At 47.5% G+C, this 15,470-nt stretch overlaps 1 protein-coding gene across 1 annotated transcript in view; it reads right to left on the bottom strand.

The window, feature by feature from the left end:
• Window positions 1-7,835: 7,835 nt before the first annotated feature.
• WNK2 (WNK lysine deficient protein kinase 2) overlaps window positions 7,836-15,470 on the bottom strand; it is a 136,462-nt gene continuing 128,827 nt past the window's right edge. Inside the window, exons 32-33 of the mRNA XM_049632671.1 lie at window positions 10,639-10,744; window positions 7,836-8,029 (exon numbers count right to left, since the gene is read on the bottom strand). Of these exons, the coding sequence (XP_049488628.1) occupies window positions 8,004-8,029; window positions 10,639-10,744 (132 nt within the window). The 3' untranslated portion in view covers window positions 7,836-8,003. The remainder of the gene's footprint in view (window positions 8,030-10,638; window positions 10,745-15,470) is intronic.

Below are 15,470 nucleotides of genomic sequence, written 5' to 3'. Positions count from 1 at the left end.
TGTTCAAATTTTCTGTTTCTACCTAATACAGTTTTGGGAACTTATATCTTTCTAGGAATTTATTCATTTATTCTAGGTTGGCCAATTTGTTGGCATATAATTTTTCATAATATTCTCTTATAATCCTTCATGTTTCTGTGGTCTTGGTTGTTATTTCTCATCTCTCTGATTTTGTTTGTGTCCCCTCCTTCTAGGCCCCCTCTCTCTTTTAATGAGTCTGGTTAAAAGTTTATGAATTTGTTAATCTTTTCAAGGAAACACTTCCTAGTTTGTTCTGTGTTTTTTTAGTTCCTATTTCATTTATTTCTACTCTGATGTTTATATTTCCTTCCTTCTACTGGTTTTGAGTTTTGTCTGTTCTTCTTTTTGCTAGCTCCTTTCAATGTAGGTTAGGTAGTTTGAAAATTTTCTTGCTTCTTGAGGTGGGCCTGTATTACTATAAACTTCTCTCTTAGAACAGCTTTTGCTACATCCCAAAGATTTTTGGACTGTATGTTTTCATTTTCACTTGTCTACATGTATTTTTTAAATTTCCTCTTTGATTTCTTGGTTGACTCATTCATTGTTTAGCACTTTAGCATGTTATTTAGTCTCTGTGTATTTGTGTTCTTTCAAGATTTTTTCTTCTGCTTGATTTCTACTTTCATAGTATTGTAGTAAAAAAAGATACATGTCATGAATTCAATCTTTTTTAATTGGTTGAGACTTGTTTTGTGGCAAATACGTAATCTATTCTGGAGAGTGTTCCATTTGCACTTGTAAAGAATGTGTATTGCAAATATATTTGTTCGATCCATCTGGTTCAATGTGTCATTCAAAGCCACTGATTCCTTGTTTCTTTTCCATTTGCATGATCTCTCCTGTACTATTATTATATTACTATCAATTACTTCCTTTATGTTTGTTATTAGCTGCTTTATGTATTTGGGTGCTTCCATGTTGTGTGCATAAATATTTATAATTGTCACAGCTTGTTGGATTGCTCTTTTTATGAGTATATGATGTCATTCTTTGTCTCTTGTTAGTGTCATTGTTTTAAAGTGTATTTTGTGGGATAGAAGTATTGCTACCCCGGTTTTCTTCTGACATGCATTTGCATGATAATGCTTTTCCATCCCTTCACTTTTAATCTGCAGGTGTCTTTAGGTGTGAAATGAGACCCTTGTAGGCAGAATATAAGAGACTTTAAAACATTTTTTTTAATGTTTAGTTTTTTAGAGAAGAGAAAGAGACAGATCATGAGCAGGAAAGGTACAGAGAGAGAGGGAGACACATAATCTGAAGCAGGCTCCCGGCTCTGAGCTGTCAGCACAGAGCCCGATGCAGGGTTCAAACACATAAACTATAAGATCATGACCTGAGCTGAAGTCAGATGCTTAACCCACTGAGCCACCGAGGCACAGCACCGCTCCCCCCCACCCCCAACGCCACCTTGTAGGCAGCATATAGATGGGTCTTATATCTTTATCCATTCTATGACCTTATGTCTTTTGATTGGAGTGTTTAGTCCATTTACATTCAAAGTAATTAGTGATAGGTATCTACTTACTGCCATTTTGTTTCTTGTTTTATGGTTGTTTTTGTAGTTATTCTCTGTTGCTTTCTTCTCTTGCTGTCTTCTTCTCACAGTTTGCTGGCTTTCTTTAGTGATAGACTTGGATTCCTTTCTCTTTGTTTTTTGCATATCTATTACTGGTTTCTGATTTGTGGTTACCATTAAGTTGATATATAACATCTTCTGCGTATAGCAGTCTGTATTGTTGATGGTCACTTAAGTGTGAACTGATTCTTTACTACCCCCCCCCCAACATTTTAGGTATGTGGTGTCATACTTTACATCTTATTTAATGCCTTGACTTTTATAGATATATTTAAGTTTACTGGTTTTGTGCTTCCTACTTTTCTTCCTCCTACTTATGGTTTTTCCTTTCCACCCAAAGAGTCCCCTTTAATACTTCTAAGGATGAAGAAATGGTTGAAGGGATGGGATGGGGTGAAGTGATGGTTTAGTGATCATGAATTTTTTTGACTTTAGTTTGTCTAGGAAATTATCTCTCCTTTTGTTCTGAATGGTAGCCTTCCTGGATAAAGTATTCTTGGCTGCATTTTTTTGTTTGTTTGTTTGTTTTCCCCTTCAACATGCCATTCCCTTCTGGTCTTCAAAGTTTCTGTTGAAAAACCAGCTGATAGCCTTATGGGGTTTCCTTTGCTTGTAACCATTTTCTTTTTCTTGCTGCTTTAAAAATTCTCTTTATCACTACTTTTTGCCATTTGAATTTTATGTGTCTTGGTGTGGACCTACTTGAGTTGATTTTGTTGGGGGCTCTCTGTTCCTCCTAGATCTGGGTTCCTATTTCCTTCCCCAGATTCAAGATGTCTTCAGTGATTATTTCTTGAGATAGAAAGATTTTCTTCCCCCTTTTCTCTCTTCTTCCTCTGGGATCCCTATAATGGGAATGTTATTGCACTTCATGGTGTCACTGAGTTCCCTACTCTATTTTCATTTTTTATTATTCTTTTCCTTTATCCTGTTCAGCTTGATTGTTGTCTACTACTCTGTCCTCTAGGTCACTATTCCATTCTTCTGCTTCCTCAAGTCTACTATTTATTCCCTGTCATGTATTTTTAATTTCAGATATTAAGTTCTTCATCTCTGATTGGTTCTTTTTTTATGTTTTCTGTCTCTTATTTGAGGGTCTCACTGAGGACCTCCACTCTTTTCTCAAGTCCAGGGAGTGTTGTTATGATCTTTACATGCTCTGTCAGGCATATTCTTATCACTGTTTCATTTAGCTCTATTGCTGTGATTGTATCGTTTTCTTTCATTTGGGACATATATCTTTGTCTGCTCATTTTGTCTAAATCTCTGTGCCTGTTTTGATGTGTTAGGAAAGTCATCTGTGCGCCCTGCTGTTGAAAGTAGTGGCCTTATACAAGAAGAAGTCTTGTAGTGCCCTCTGATGAAGTGTTTCCTGTTCACCAGAACCTGCTTTTCAGGGGTGTCTCCTGTGTGTGTTGTGGGCACCCTACTATTGTGGTTGAACCACTTCTGCCTTCAGACCAGTCATCTGCAGTGGTTCTCTCTACCTGTTTTGGGTAGTGTTTGGTCCCTGTGTTGTTAGTTGGCCAGTCCGGGGCCTCTATGGGCTTGTGTTGAGTCAGACCAGACATTTGCCAGCGTTGCAGTAGCACCAAACTGCAGGGTGCTTTCCCAGTGTTGTTCCCTGAAGAAGCATTTGTTAGTGGGTGGGTGTTGCAGTCAGACCAGTTGTCCGACCCCAGCCCACTGCTGTGGACACAACTGGACTGCTGTGTGTAGTTATTGCCCCATTTCCCGGGCAGGAGTCACTTTGGAGTGATGTTGGCCTCTGTTGGGGCTGCTTGCACACCACCAGGCTTGTAGCACTACTTGGATGGATTCCAGCCAAGGGCATATTGGAGGGCAGGTCCACAGGAGAGTGCCAACATAGTGCATGTGATGCCCTCCTGCTCTACCAGAGCTGATCTTGCTGATTTTTTTTAATTTATAGGTGTTAAGCCCCACTGGTTATAACTCATGAAGTTAGGTCCCCTCTGGTCTTCTAAGCCAATGTTGTGGGGACTCATCTTCCTCATGCAGTTCCCCCGTGCCTGGGGTGCCTGGTGTGGGGTCTGCTCCTCTCCCCTGCCATAGCATCCCTCCATCCCTTAGACAGTTCCACAGGTCTATTTGGCTCCCAGCCACTTCTCTGCCCTTCCTCCCCTCCCCTTAATTGTGGCCTCTTCTCTGCATTTAGCTGTAGAGAGTGTGTTCTGCCAGTCTTCAGTTCCTCTTCTGGGTTATTTACACTGATGTGGGTGTCATTTAAGTGTATCCTGGATTAAGGTGAACCTGGGATCCTCCTACTCTACCATCTTTCTTGCAAGTCTAGCTTGGGGTTTTGATGGTGGTTAGGGGGTAGGGTCAGAATGAGGGCGTCCACTCCTGGTATGAATTTCCCACGGTGCCAAGGAGAGAGCACTTGAGCTTCTCATCTGGTGTCCAGATGTGCCCACGATGAGGAGAGTGGGGCTTAAAAGCTGTCAGAAGTCATACACCAAAATGGGGTCAGACTCTATTACAGTGATTTCTATTGTTTTATCGGTTACTGAAACAGTGTGGATTTGTCTGTTTCTTCTTGCAGTTGTGTTTCCCCCATATATTTTGAAGCTGTGTTATCAGTAGTATAAACGTTTAGAATTGTAGGTTTTCTTGATAAGTTGACCCCTTTTCATTATGAAATGATCATCTTTGCTTTCCTAATAAGCTTTGCTCTGATGTCTGCATTGTTGGATTTTAATAGTCACTTCATTGATTGATATTTAGATGGTATATCCTGGCCAATCCTTTACCCTACCTATATGCCCTTATATTTAAACTAGGATTATTGTATGCAACATGTAGTTGGGATTTTTTAATCCATCTGACAATTTCTTTTTATTAAAGTGATCAGATCCCTTACATACCATTACAAAATGTATGTATAAATATAGTTAGGGTTAGGCCTATCATGTTGCAATTTTATTTTTATCTCGTCTGTTCTTTGTTCCCCTTTTCCTCTCTTTTATGGTTCTGTGCGTCTGAGTTCTAAACCAAGAGCTTTGTGGCCCTCAGTGTTGGTGCACTGACCAGCCCTGCCTTGTGTGTTCCCCACTGGCTACTGTCCTCCAGTCCATGATGCTGATGCTTTAGGGTTAAGGAGGGATCCTCAGCCCCATCTTCTCAAGAGCTCGTGCGAGCCTACTAAGGGAGCAGTGGGTGATTCCTTTCAGCTTTCTGCCACAAATATGTCTTGACCCCCCCCACCCCCTCATCTGTGTGTGTGTGTGTGCGTGTATTTTTGGTATTTATATAATTTTAGTTTAAAAATGTGTGCAAGTAGAGACAATAGAGTTTCCATTGTACAAATGGACTCTATATCAAAACAGCTTAATAAGCCATGTGTTGGGGACTGAATGTTTATGTTTCCCTAATATTCATATGTTGATGGTCTAATTCCCAGTTGGCTGCATGTGGGATAGGGCCTTTGTAGAAGTAATAAGGTCCAGTGCAGCCTTAAGGGTGGGGCCCTGATCTGATAGGATTATGTCATCATTAGGAGAGAGCAGAGTTTACGGTCTTTTCACATGCACACAGAGAGGACACATGAGCACACAGCAAGAGGGCAGATGCATACATGGCAAGAGAAGAGGCCTCAGGAGAAACCAGTCCTACCCGCACCAGATCTTAGACTCTAGCTTCCAGAACCGGGGGTAATGCATGTTTGTTGTTTAAGCTGCTTCATCTGGTATTCTGTGATGGCAGCCAGAGACACATTGTTTTCCAAATAAACACATAATAAATCAAGGCTGGGCTCCCAGACTAGAATACAGACTTACTTATGACTTAGGACCATAGTGCTAGAATAGCATAGCCAGGGTTGCTTGGAACCCTGGGGGATGCTTTCTTTTGTCTTGCTGGGTTTTCCCAGGTCTAGAGAACAAGCCAGCTGTTTAATAAGATGCACATTTCAGAGCTTAAGCTAATTTAATCTGGAGCAGATGCACAGAGTGGAGGCATACGGACTGTGGCAGGCACTGCAGGAAAGCAGACTGGGGGTGCTCTCCAGGGCAGAATGAGAATGGGGAGCAGAGCCTGCAGCTCAGCACCTAGCTCTGCGCGAAGAGCTTGGGCGAGCCCGGACCACAGTGCCATCCCCGTCCTGGGAGAGCCTGGGCTGGGCCCTGGGGCTCCATGCAGGTGCTAGACCTGGGACAGGCCCTTTCCACTCCCCTGAGCAGTGATGAGCAGCCACAGCCACAGGGTTCTGCCCAAAGGACAGTTTGGCTTTGGGCCACAGCTCCTCATTCTCGTTGATGACTGTTCCGGGACACATCTGAGAGGCTTGAAGCCGAGTATGACGAGTGGGATGCACCCACCATACCCGTCTCGGCGTCTAGTGAGAGGTTCTCAGTGGCCTTGTGACAGAATCCAGTGGTCTGAAGACCTTGGAGGCCAAAAGAGCCAGGAGGGGTCCTGGGGCGGCAGGAGAGTGGGGAGCTCTTGGAACGGTGAGCAGCAGCAGGGGCCACATCTGGGGGCGGCCATCATAGGGATCCGAGACTCCGAGATGGGGGACCGGAGCTTACTCTGGGGGTCTAGAGACTCACTGGGCACGATGGGCCCTGCTGGGGTGGCAGCTTGCTCATCGCCACCACCGGCCCATCCTTTCGCCTGTGCCCATCAACATGGCAATCAAGAGCTGCTTCTAGAGGGCAGTCCCCCTTTGCAGGCAGAACCCCCCTGCTCCCAGAGTGGGGGTGGGGCAGACACTGGTCGGAATCACAGACGGCAGGGGGTGCCGATCAGGAAAAGTGGGTAAGCTCTCAGCTGTGCCGTGGCGTTAACGGGTGTTGCATCCCAAAGTCTCCCTTGCCCCAGAACCACCCCCCCCCCCCAGGAAAAGAATCTGGGTGCTAACTACTCAGAAATCCTGAAGGAACCTCTGGGCCTTCTAGATCCTCGTATCCAAGTGTGTCAGGACTGCCTAGGAGTCCCTGCTGGGTCTCCGAACATCAGCCATCTGCCCCCACCATTTTTACTATTAGCACCTGTACTATTACTTGTTTACAAGGAATGATGTAAATAAACCTGCTGCCTGAAAAGGTAAACTTTGCACTACTACTACCAAAAGAAAACTAGTGAAGGCCACAAACAGACGGGGACAAGACAGAGCGAAACACAGGATGTCGTTCCATCTGACTGCGCACGTGCCTGCTCTGCTTGATCACAGAGGAGAGTGGGGGACTCAGGCCGAGGCACGCGCTGGGGCGGGGCGAGCTTGACGTGAGAAGTGGCAGGCAGAGCTGGCGAGAGTTGGGGTGGACGGTCCCCATGAATGTCCCCAAGCCACACCTGCGTGTCCCCTGCAAAGCCCGTGCTTGCTTTGCTTTCACCAACCAGTTGGACAGGAGTTGTGTCTCAGAGGCTGGCCTTCTGTCGTGGTGGACATACATCATTGTGACAACTGCAGCGTCATATGCAGTGTCCAGGCTCTCGCGGTGGCATGCCCCAGGCGCTCCCACCCCACACTCACCACCGAAGGGGGCGCCGAGTTGCAGTCCAAGGTTAATGGAAACTGAGTTCCACTTTCTGGTCCTGATGAGTGCGGACCCGAGACGGGCTCCACCTGAGCCCCCTGCCCCCATCCGGGCTGCAGTCCCACCACCGCATGGTTCTCTGTGAGGCCGCTTGCAGGCTTCCCATCTTTCTTGCTCTCGTGGACCCCACCCACCGCAGGGGTGCAGCCTTGCCGGGGCCAGCAGGCCTGCCCCTCTCCTCAGTGCCCGTAGCTTGGATGCCCACCCTGTGCCCAGAGGAGGAGTGTCAAACCTCTGAAGATACAGCAGGAGAGCGCCCTCCCCCTCCCCCCACCGCCGGTCAGCAAAATGAACGGAGCTGTGTGCACCAAGGCCCAAATCTATGCAGCGGGAGGGCCGTCACCAGAGATGGGCACTGCTGCTCAGCCTCCCGGAGTCTGGCGCCACTCAGGGTGTGACGAGGAGGCTAACTCTCTGCAAGGTGGTGGGGGGACCCTGTCACCTGTGTGGCCTGTCCTGCTGCTGTCCCAACCCAAGGACCCTGGGCTAACAGGTGCACTGTAAAGTGCCACGTAAACGCAGATGTTCACTACCACACCAGGAACCCCTCGGCCAAGGGTGTCCCCAGACCTTGTCTTGCCGCGCGGTCCCAGGAGATTCTCTGGCACCCCTCGCTCTCTCCCCATGTCTCCGGCCAGCGGACAGGAGAGAGCTTGAAAAACCAAAGTCCCTTTTCCCCCAAAATATTCTTTATTCTTGCATTACATTTGTGTTTCCAGTTGTGAATAAAAAATGCTTAGAAAGTGGTTACAAAACAGCGTGAACTGGACACGAGGCGCAGACTCGCCTTCTCCACGTGTGACGACACAGGGCCTGGCGTCGGGGTCGGGCTGGCCTGCCTGGGCTCAGTCGGGCTTCTCACTCTCAGAATCTAGAAAACAAAACCGCCACAGCTGATTACAGGCCCAACTCGGTCACACAAGGCCCTGGAACGTGGAACAGTGTTGCCAGCACAGACCTACTCCTTGGAGAGCCGGTGGCCCGTGACCCTCACATTGTGCAGGCCCCAGGCAGCCTCTGCCATCTGTCCGGCTTCTGCACGGGGTGACTGCCCAGGACCAGACAGGACTTCCCAGCACCTGCACATCTGCAGCGTCACACTCCTTGGGCACAGTGAGAGAAGCAGCAGCCCTGAGGTGCACTGCTTCTGAAAAGGGGGCTCCCCCTCCCTCCAAGAACACGGGCATAAAGCCTGACCACCTCAGCTGGCTGGGGCAAGAGACACCGCAAACCTTGAGTGTGTGCAGGGCACGTGCAGCACAGACCGCTGAGCATGATGCCATCAGGGGCGGGTTGGCTACAAATAGCTGCTGAGCGCCACAAGGGGCCCCCAACAAACCTGCACCGGTCCTACGAGCTTCACCTCACCTCCCAAGCCTACGAGCCCAATGCTGATCCAGGAGAAGGTACAGAGGAGCCCACCCCCCGCCCCCGGTTCTGTCCACGGGGTGAGTCGTGCCAACTTGGCTTTGTGCAACTTCAGCCAACGTGGACAGGGGTCAGGTACCACTTAGTTGATCAGACTCACATCCTCCATGGGGTGCAGCCCACTGCATGTCTACATGCAGTTCAAGTCCAGAGTAGTTGAAAGCCGAGCAAACAGGCCTGGAGGCAGCAAAGCTGGGTCCTCAGGTCCCACCTGGTGAGCACCCTGTGCAGAAGATGGGGGTCCTGCCTAACATCCCACTCTTGCCCCCTGACCCAGCTCAACATCCATCACATGTGGCTCCTGCTAGGAACACAGCACCCACCGTTCAATCCCCAGGCCCCCTCACTGCCACCCCAACCTCCTAGGCCAGGTGTCCATGGCAAGGGTGGAGCTGAGTGCTAAGCTGCACCCGGAAGAGCCCCGGATGCTGGCCGGTTCCACTCTTATGTGGGCAGAGAGTAAGGAAAAGATGTTGTTCCACACTGTTTTCAAGCAAACATGTTTATTTTCCTCCTTCATATATACAATCTCTTGGGGATTCCGTGCCACTGACCATCCACGTACAAGGCCAGGACCCCAAATCTCACCTCTGGTGCAGCAGTGGAGAGGGGGGTGCATAGGAGAAAGGCAGCTTCCACCACCCCCAGGACCCAGGCGCACGAGATTCTCCACCAAGGGACTGAGGGGCACATTACAGAGAACAGAAATCTCTTACTACAGCATCGCGCCCTGCATAATCACCTAAGAAACTCAATTCTAACCGAATTGATGGAATAACACATTTAAAATAATTCAGCCAGGTCTAGTGAGGTCCCAGAGTACAGCAGAACTATATAGTTTTCACAGCTAGGCAGCCCAAGGCAGCTGCCTTCTGATAGGAAGTGGAAAAGATCTTGGCCATGAGGAGCGGGGACTTCAGCTCCCACGGGGGGCTATTTGGTGCCCATCTGGGAGGAGTCTCACCGAAATCTCCAGAAGGGGAGTACTCACGCCACAGGCAGGGCAACCTGTGTGCACACAGCAGAATGAGACCCAGGCCTCGCTGGAAACGATGGAAAAGGAAGAACGGCTGGCAGGAGGGTCAGCAGAAACCCAGAGCTGAGGGGGCGATGGGGCCTCTGCAGGGTGGATGCCCTGCCTATACCCCACAGGCTTTGGGTCAAGAGGGTGTGGCTGCTCATCTAGCACTTTCCAGCAGGCTGTGCACAGCCAAAAGCTGCTGCTGCTGTTTCTAAGAGACCTACTGCTGCCAGCAACACTCTGTTCCAGTAACCACATGTCCCTGGGCAGCCTGTCGGCAGCATGCAGAGCCCTGCAGCCGGCGGGCAGGGGTGAGGATAGGGGTGTCCGTCTGTGATCTGTGACCACAGAAGCCCAGAGAGGCCTCATTTACAACAGAAGTCAGGTTTTAGTTTCAGATTTATAAACCATTATCTCTGCGATTTAAAATGGGAAATAACAATATCAATGCACAAGCCAATTATAAAAATGAAATACACCTTTTCCAACGTACGGTTTTTTTTTTAAACATTTCTTTCCATCAGGGAACAGAAAAGCTGGAATTCAAGGCACTGTACTTCTGCAGGGAGATTACAATGTTCTAACCATCAGTTCAAGTACAGGAAGTGGGTGCGAAGGCTGCAAGTGTAAACCATGGGAACGGAAGAAGGAACAGGGTCTGCGGCAGTAAAGGAAGCAAGCGTTGCTGCCCACACGCTGGCCCCTCACCAGGCACCCATGGGCAGGCGGGGCAGAGGCCAAGCCATAAGCTGGCTCCTCCGGACTGCTCAGTTCAGCGCATTCCAGCGGCCAAGCGGGAAGAGAGGGCTATGTGATTCGCAGTCTGGGACCAGGCGCGCTGACCACAGGTGGCCGCAAGAACACGGGAAGTGCAGGCATGCCTGCCGCACCCAAGCCTAGCCCCCTGGCGGGTCTCTGGCTGCCCACCTGGGCTGCCCAGGGCCCCCAGGACACTGGAGCCGGGAGCAGGATTCCGTAGTGGCCCAGAGGCTGCGCACAGGGCAGGGCTGGTAGGCCAGAAAGGGCAGTACCTGGCATGGGCAGGCCTGGGGTGGTTCCAGGAATGGCCGCGGTGGATAGAGGGCTGGGCGCTGGGGCCAGACATGGTGTCCCCACTGCTGCTCGAGAGGCGTTCATCTACAAGACAAGAAGAGGAAGGTACGTGTGGCTGCCAACAGCTGCCCCTCCCAGGGGTCCCCACAGATTCTCCATCCTCGGCAGAGAGTAGTCTCCAGGACCTGCCATCGGATGCCTTCTAATGGCTGATATCAGAGAGACAGCATGCGGCCAGGAAGCAGCCAGTGCCCTCTCTTGCTTCTTAAGCTGCAGCCTGGCCACCCCTATGCCCCAGCTGTCCTCGCAGAGCAGACCCTGTGGGGCCTGAGTCCTGAGGATGCAGTGGTGAGTGACTGCACACCCTACCCAAGGGCCTCCTGTTTGGTCAGGACCTTTATGTAAAGACCACAGCCTGGGAGCCTGTGGCAGGGCAGGCCCTCCACACCCCAGAGGAGAAGCAGCATGAGGATGAGAAAGTGGAGATGGTTGGTGAGATCAGCATGGCCAGGATACAGAAAACAGGCCACAAAGAGATTACAGCCTAACTTCAACTCTCAAGGTGCAGACAGATCTAATAAAGCAACCAAAGAAAGACAGCACAGCCAAATGGAGCCGGCCCCAGAAATGCAAGGCTGCTGTCCTGGCGGGTGTCACTGCCCCTTGACCCCAATCACACACCAAGGGAGGACCCCGTCTGATGCTCTCCACAGATGCAGGGAGAGTGGCTGAGAAGTTCCATACTCTTTCATGGAAAACACAGCAACCAAGGCTGGAGGCTGCCTCCTCCATCTGTGAGGACCTCTGTGGAATCTGCAGCCAAACCTCCACTGCTTTGAAATGCTAGAAGCACTTCCCCCGCAGCTCGCTCTCCTCCCAGTCCGCACTGTGTGGGAAGTCCCAGCCAAGGCAAGAAAAGGAATAGAGTCATAGACTGGAAAAGAAATGAAACCATCCTCATTTGCAGAGGAAGGACTGTGTTTGGAGAAAACCAAAAGCCTGTACAAACTGATTTCTAGAACTAACAAGCAAATGTAACAAGATGGCAGGATACAAGGTACAGAATTCTATACACTAGCAACGAACAACTGGGAAGTGAAATTTAAGAATACAATTTCCATTCGCATTCCAAAACATCAGTTACACAGGAATACATTTCACGAAAGATGAAAGATGTGTAACACCTACAAAACTTTGCTGAGAGAAAATTAAAAAGACACAATGACACAGATGCCATGTTCATAGGAATACTTAGGACTGTTAATATGTCAGATTTCACCCAGTTGATCAACAGACTCCATTAAATCTCAATCAAAATCCCAGCAAGCTATTTTATAGAAATAGGCTGCTTCTAAAATGTGTATGAAAGTATTAAGGACCTAGAGAAATCAAATTCTTAAAGACTGATGCTGGAGGTTGTATTGTACTAGATATTAAACTTACCATAAAGCCGCAGTACTTAAGTATACTATCATAAGGATGAAAGAATTGCTCAGTGGGACAAACCCGTGAGTTCAGAAATGGATCTACACATACACAACCACCTGACCAACATCTGTACGATTCAGTGTGGAAAGGAAGGTGCTACAACAACCAGATATGCACAAAAGGAAAAAACAAAAGACTTGATCCCAACATTAAACCATACACAAAAGTTCATTTGAAGTGGCTTACAGGCCTCAATGCAGCAGCTAAAACTATGAAGGTTCTAGAAAAAAAGACAGGAACATAATATCGGGATTTGAAAGAGGCAAAGATTCCTTATATACACACAAAAAATTAAATCATTGTATAAACTGGACCACAACAATATTGAAACTTTTGCCATTTCATGTTCACCATTAAAACGATGAAAAAACAAGCCACAGACTGGTATAATGTAGCCATAGTATATAATGAACTCACTATTTAATAATCAAGAGATAATTCAACTTTTCAAAAGTAAAGATCACTGACCAGGCACTTTACAAAAGATGGCCAGTAAGACTATGAAAAGGAGCTCAAAAGCAAATGAAAACAATGTAAGAAACCAACTGCTAGGCCTCTGATTCTTTTTACAGGTAAATTTTCAAATAAAACATTCCACACACCTTAAAAAGCCAAAAGACAAAGCAATATAAAGGAAAACTATGTAAAACAGAACTGTAAAATACTATTTGAAAGACAAGATTGAGAATTTTGGCAGAAAGCTGGAAACTTATAAAAAAGAATACAGCAGACTTCCAGGAAAATGTTGGGAGTAGGAGGATCCTAAGCTCACTTCATCCCAGGATACACCTAGATAACATCCACATGGGTGTAAATAACCCAGATAGTGACCCAAAGACTGGCAGAACAGACTGTCCACAGCAAAATACAGAGAAGAGGTCACAATGAAGCAGGTAGTAAGGGTGGAGACATGGTCAAGATCCAGACAGACTCTCAGGACTTTCTGCAGGAGGGAGGGATGCCTCAGGCCTACAGAGGGGAGAGAAACAGACCCTCACCCCAGGCACAGAGAACCCACATGAAAGAGGGGCACAATTACACCAGTCCTTCAAATCAGCAGGGCAGCACACCCGGGACTTCAAAAATTGGCCAGCTCAGCTGTGGGAAAAACCTGGAGGGTCAGGGGAAACTGACCCCTACTCTTAGCACAACAAATAGCCCTCCTGAGATATAGCATAAAAGCAGTGGTCTGAAAAACGCCTGAGTTCTAGATTTACTTACTAATCTCAGAGTATGTGCTGGAGGGGCAGGGATGTTTGGAAGACTTTTCCAAAAACAAAAGAGCTGGCGGGTGCCATTTCCTCCCCAACCCGCAGCCTAGATACAGACACCCATGGAAACCAGTGCAGCACGAACACTCCACCTAGGTTGCTAAATAGCATGCTCCACCCCTGCACTCTTCTGCAGATACCTACCTCTGACTGGACCACCTTCCACGCCTCTGATCCCCTCCTACAGCTGACCTGCACAAACCTTGCTAACACCACACACCCCACCCCACCCTCGTCCCCATGTTCTCCCACAGACCTGCCCCTCCAGTACACACTTGACCGGAGCTGATCATAGCAGTGCTACGAGTCTGGCAGTGTGCAGGCAGACCTGATGGGCCAGCACCACTCCAAAGTGACTCCTGCCAAGGGAGAAAGGATGATCACCACATATAGCAGTCCCAACTGTGGTCCCAGCTAGGGGCGGACATCTGGTCTGACTGCAGTCCCTCTCACCAACAAAAGCTTCCCAGGGAACAACACAGGGAAAGCACTCTGCAGTTCGGTGCTACTACATTTCTGGCAAATGCCTGGTCTGATGCATTTCAAGCCCAAGGCTGCCCTGGACTGGCCCACTAACAATACAGGGACCACACTCTGCCCACAACAGGCAAAGAGCCACTGCAGACTACCAGTCTGAAGGAAAAAGCGGCTTAGCCACAACAGTGGGGTATACGCAGCACACACAGGAGACACCCCTGCAGCTCCAGGTTCTGGAGAACAGGGGACACTGCAGTACATGCCACTATAGGACCCTCTTCCTCATAAGGACCACTACCTTAAGCAGGAGATGTAGCTGACTTTCCTAACACATAGAAGCAGACACAGAGAGACAAAACGAGGAGACAAAGGAATATGTCCCAAATGAAAGAACAGGACAAAATTAGAAGACAGCTAATTGAAGTGGTTAAAAGTAATATGCCTGATAGAGAATGTAAAGTAATGATGAAAGAGGTACTCACTGGACTTGAGAAAAGAGTGGAGGACCTCAGTGAGACCCTCAACAAAGAGACAAACATAAAAAAGAACAGAGATGAAGAACTCAATCACTGAAATTAAAAATACACTAGAGTGATAAATAGTGGATTAGAGCAAACAGAACAGAGCAGCAACCTAGAGGACAGAGGAATGAAAAGCAATCTGGATGAAAAACTGGAGAGAGAAAAAGAATAATAAAAAATAAATATAGACTTAGGGAACTCAGCAAACCATCAAGTGCAGTAGTATTCACATTACAGGGATCTCAGAAGAAGAAAAGAGAAAAGGGGGAAGAAAAATCTTTCTATCTCAAGAAATAATCACTGAAAATGTCTCAAATCTGGGGAAGGAAAGAGAAATCCATATCCAGGAGGCACAAAAAGCCCCCAACAAAATCAACCCAAGTAGGTCTACTTGGTCTACACCAAGACACATAAAATTCAAATGGCAAAAAGTAGTGATAAAGAGAATTTTTAAAGCAGCAAAAAAAGAAAATGGTTACATACAAAGGAAACCCCATAAGGCTATCACCTGGTTTTTCAGCAGAAACTTTGAAGGCCAGAAGGGAATGGCATGCTGAAGGGGAAAAAACAAAAACAAAAACAAAAAAAACATGCAGCCAAGAATACTTTACCCAGGAAGGCTATCATTCAGAACAGGAGAGATAATTTCCTAGACAAACTAAAGTCAAAAGAATTCATGATCACTAAACCATCACTTCACCCCATCCCATCCCTTCAACCATTTCTTCATCCTTAGAAATATTAAAGGGGACTCTTTGGGTGGAAAGGAAAAACCGTAAGTAGGAGGAAGAAAAGTAGGAAACACAAAACCAGTAAACTTAAGTATATCTATAAAAGTCAGTCAAAGGATATATAAGAAGATGTAAAGTATACATACCTAAACGTGGGGGCAGGGGGGAGGGAAGGAGTAAAGAATCAGTTCACACTTAAGTGACCATCAACAATACAGACTGCTATATACAGAAGATGTTATATATCAACTTAATGGTAACCACAAATCAGAAACCAGTAACAGATATGCAAAAAACAAAGAGAAAGGAATCCAAGTCTATC

This window comes from Panthera uncia, chromosome D4, assembly GCF_023721935.1.
Source record: "Panthera uncia isolate 11264 chromosome D4, Puncia_PCG_1.0, whole genome shotgun sequence".
In the NCBI taxonomy this organism is placed as follows: Eukaryota; Metazoa; Chordata; class Mammalia; order Carnivora; family Felidae; genus Panthera; species Panthera uncia.
The sequence above is the reverse complement of the archived record's forward strand: the minus strand, read 5'-3'. Positions and strand labels throughout refer to the sequence as shown.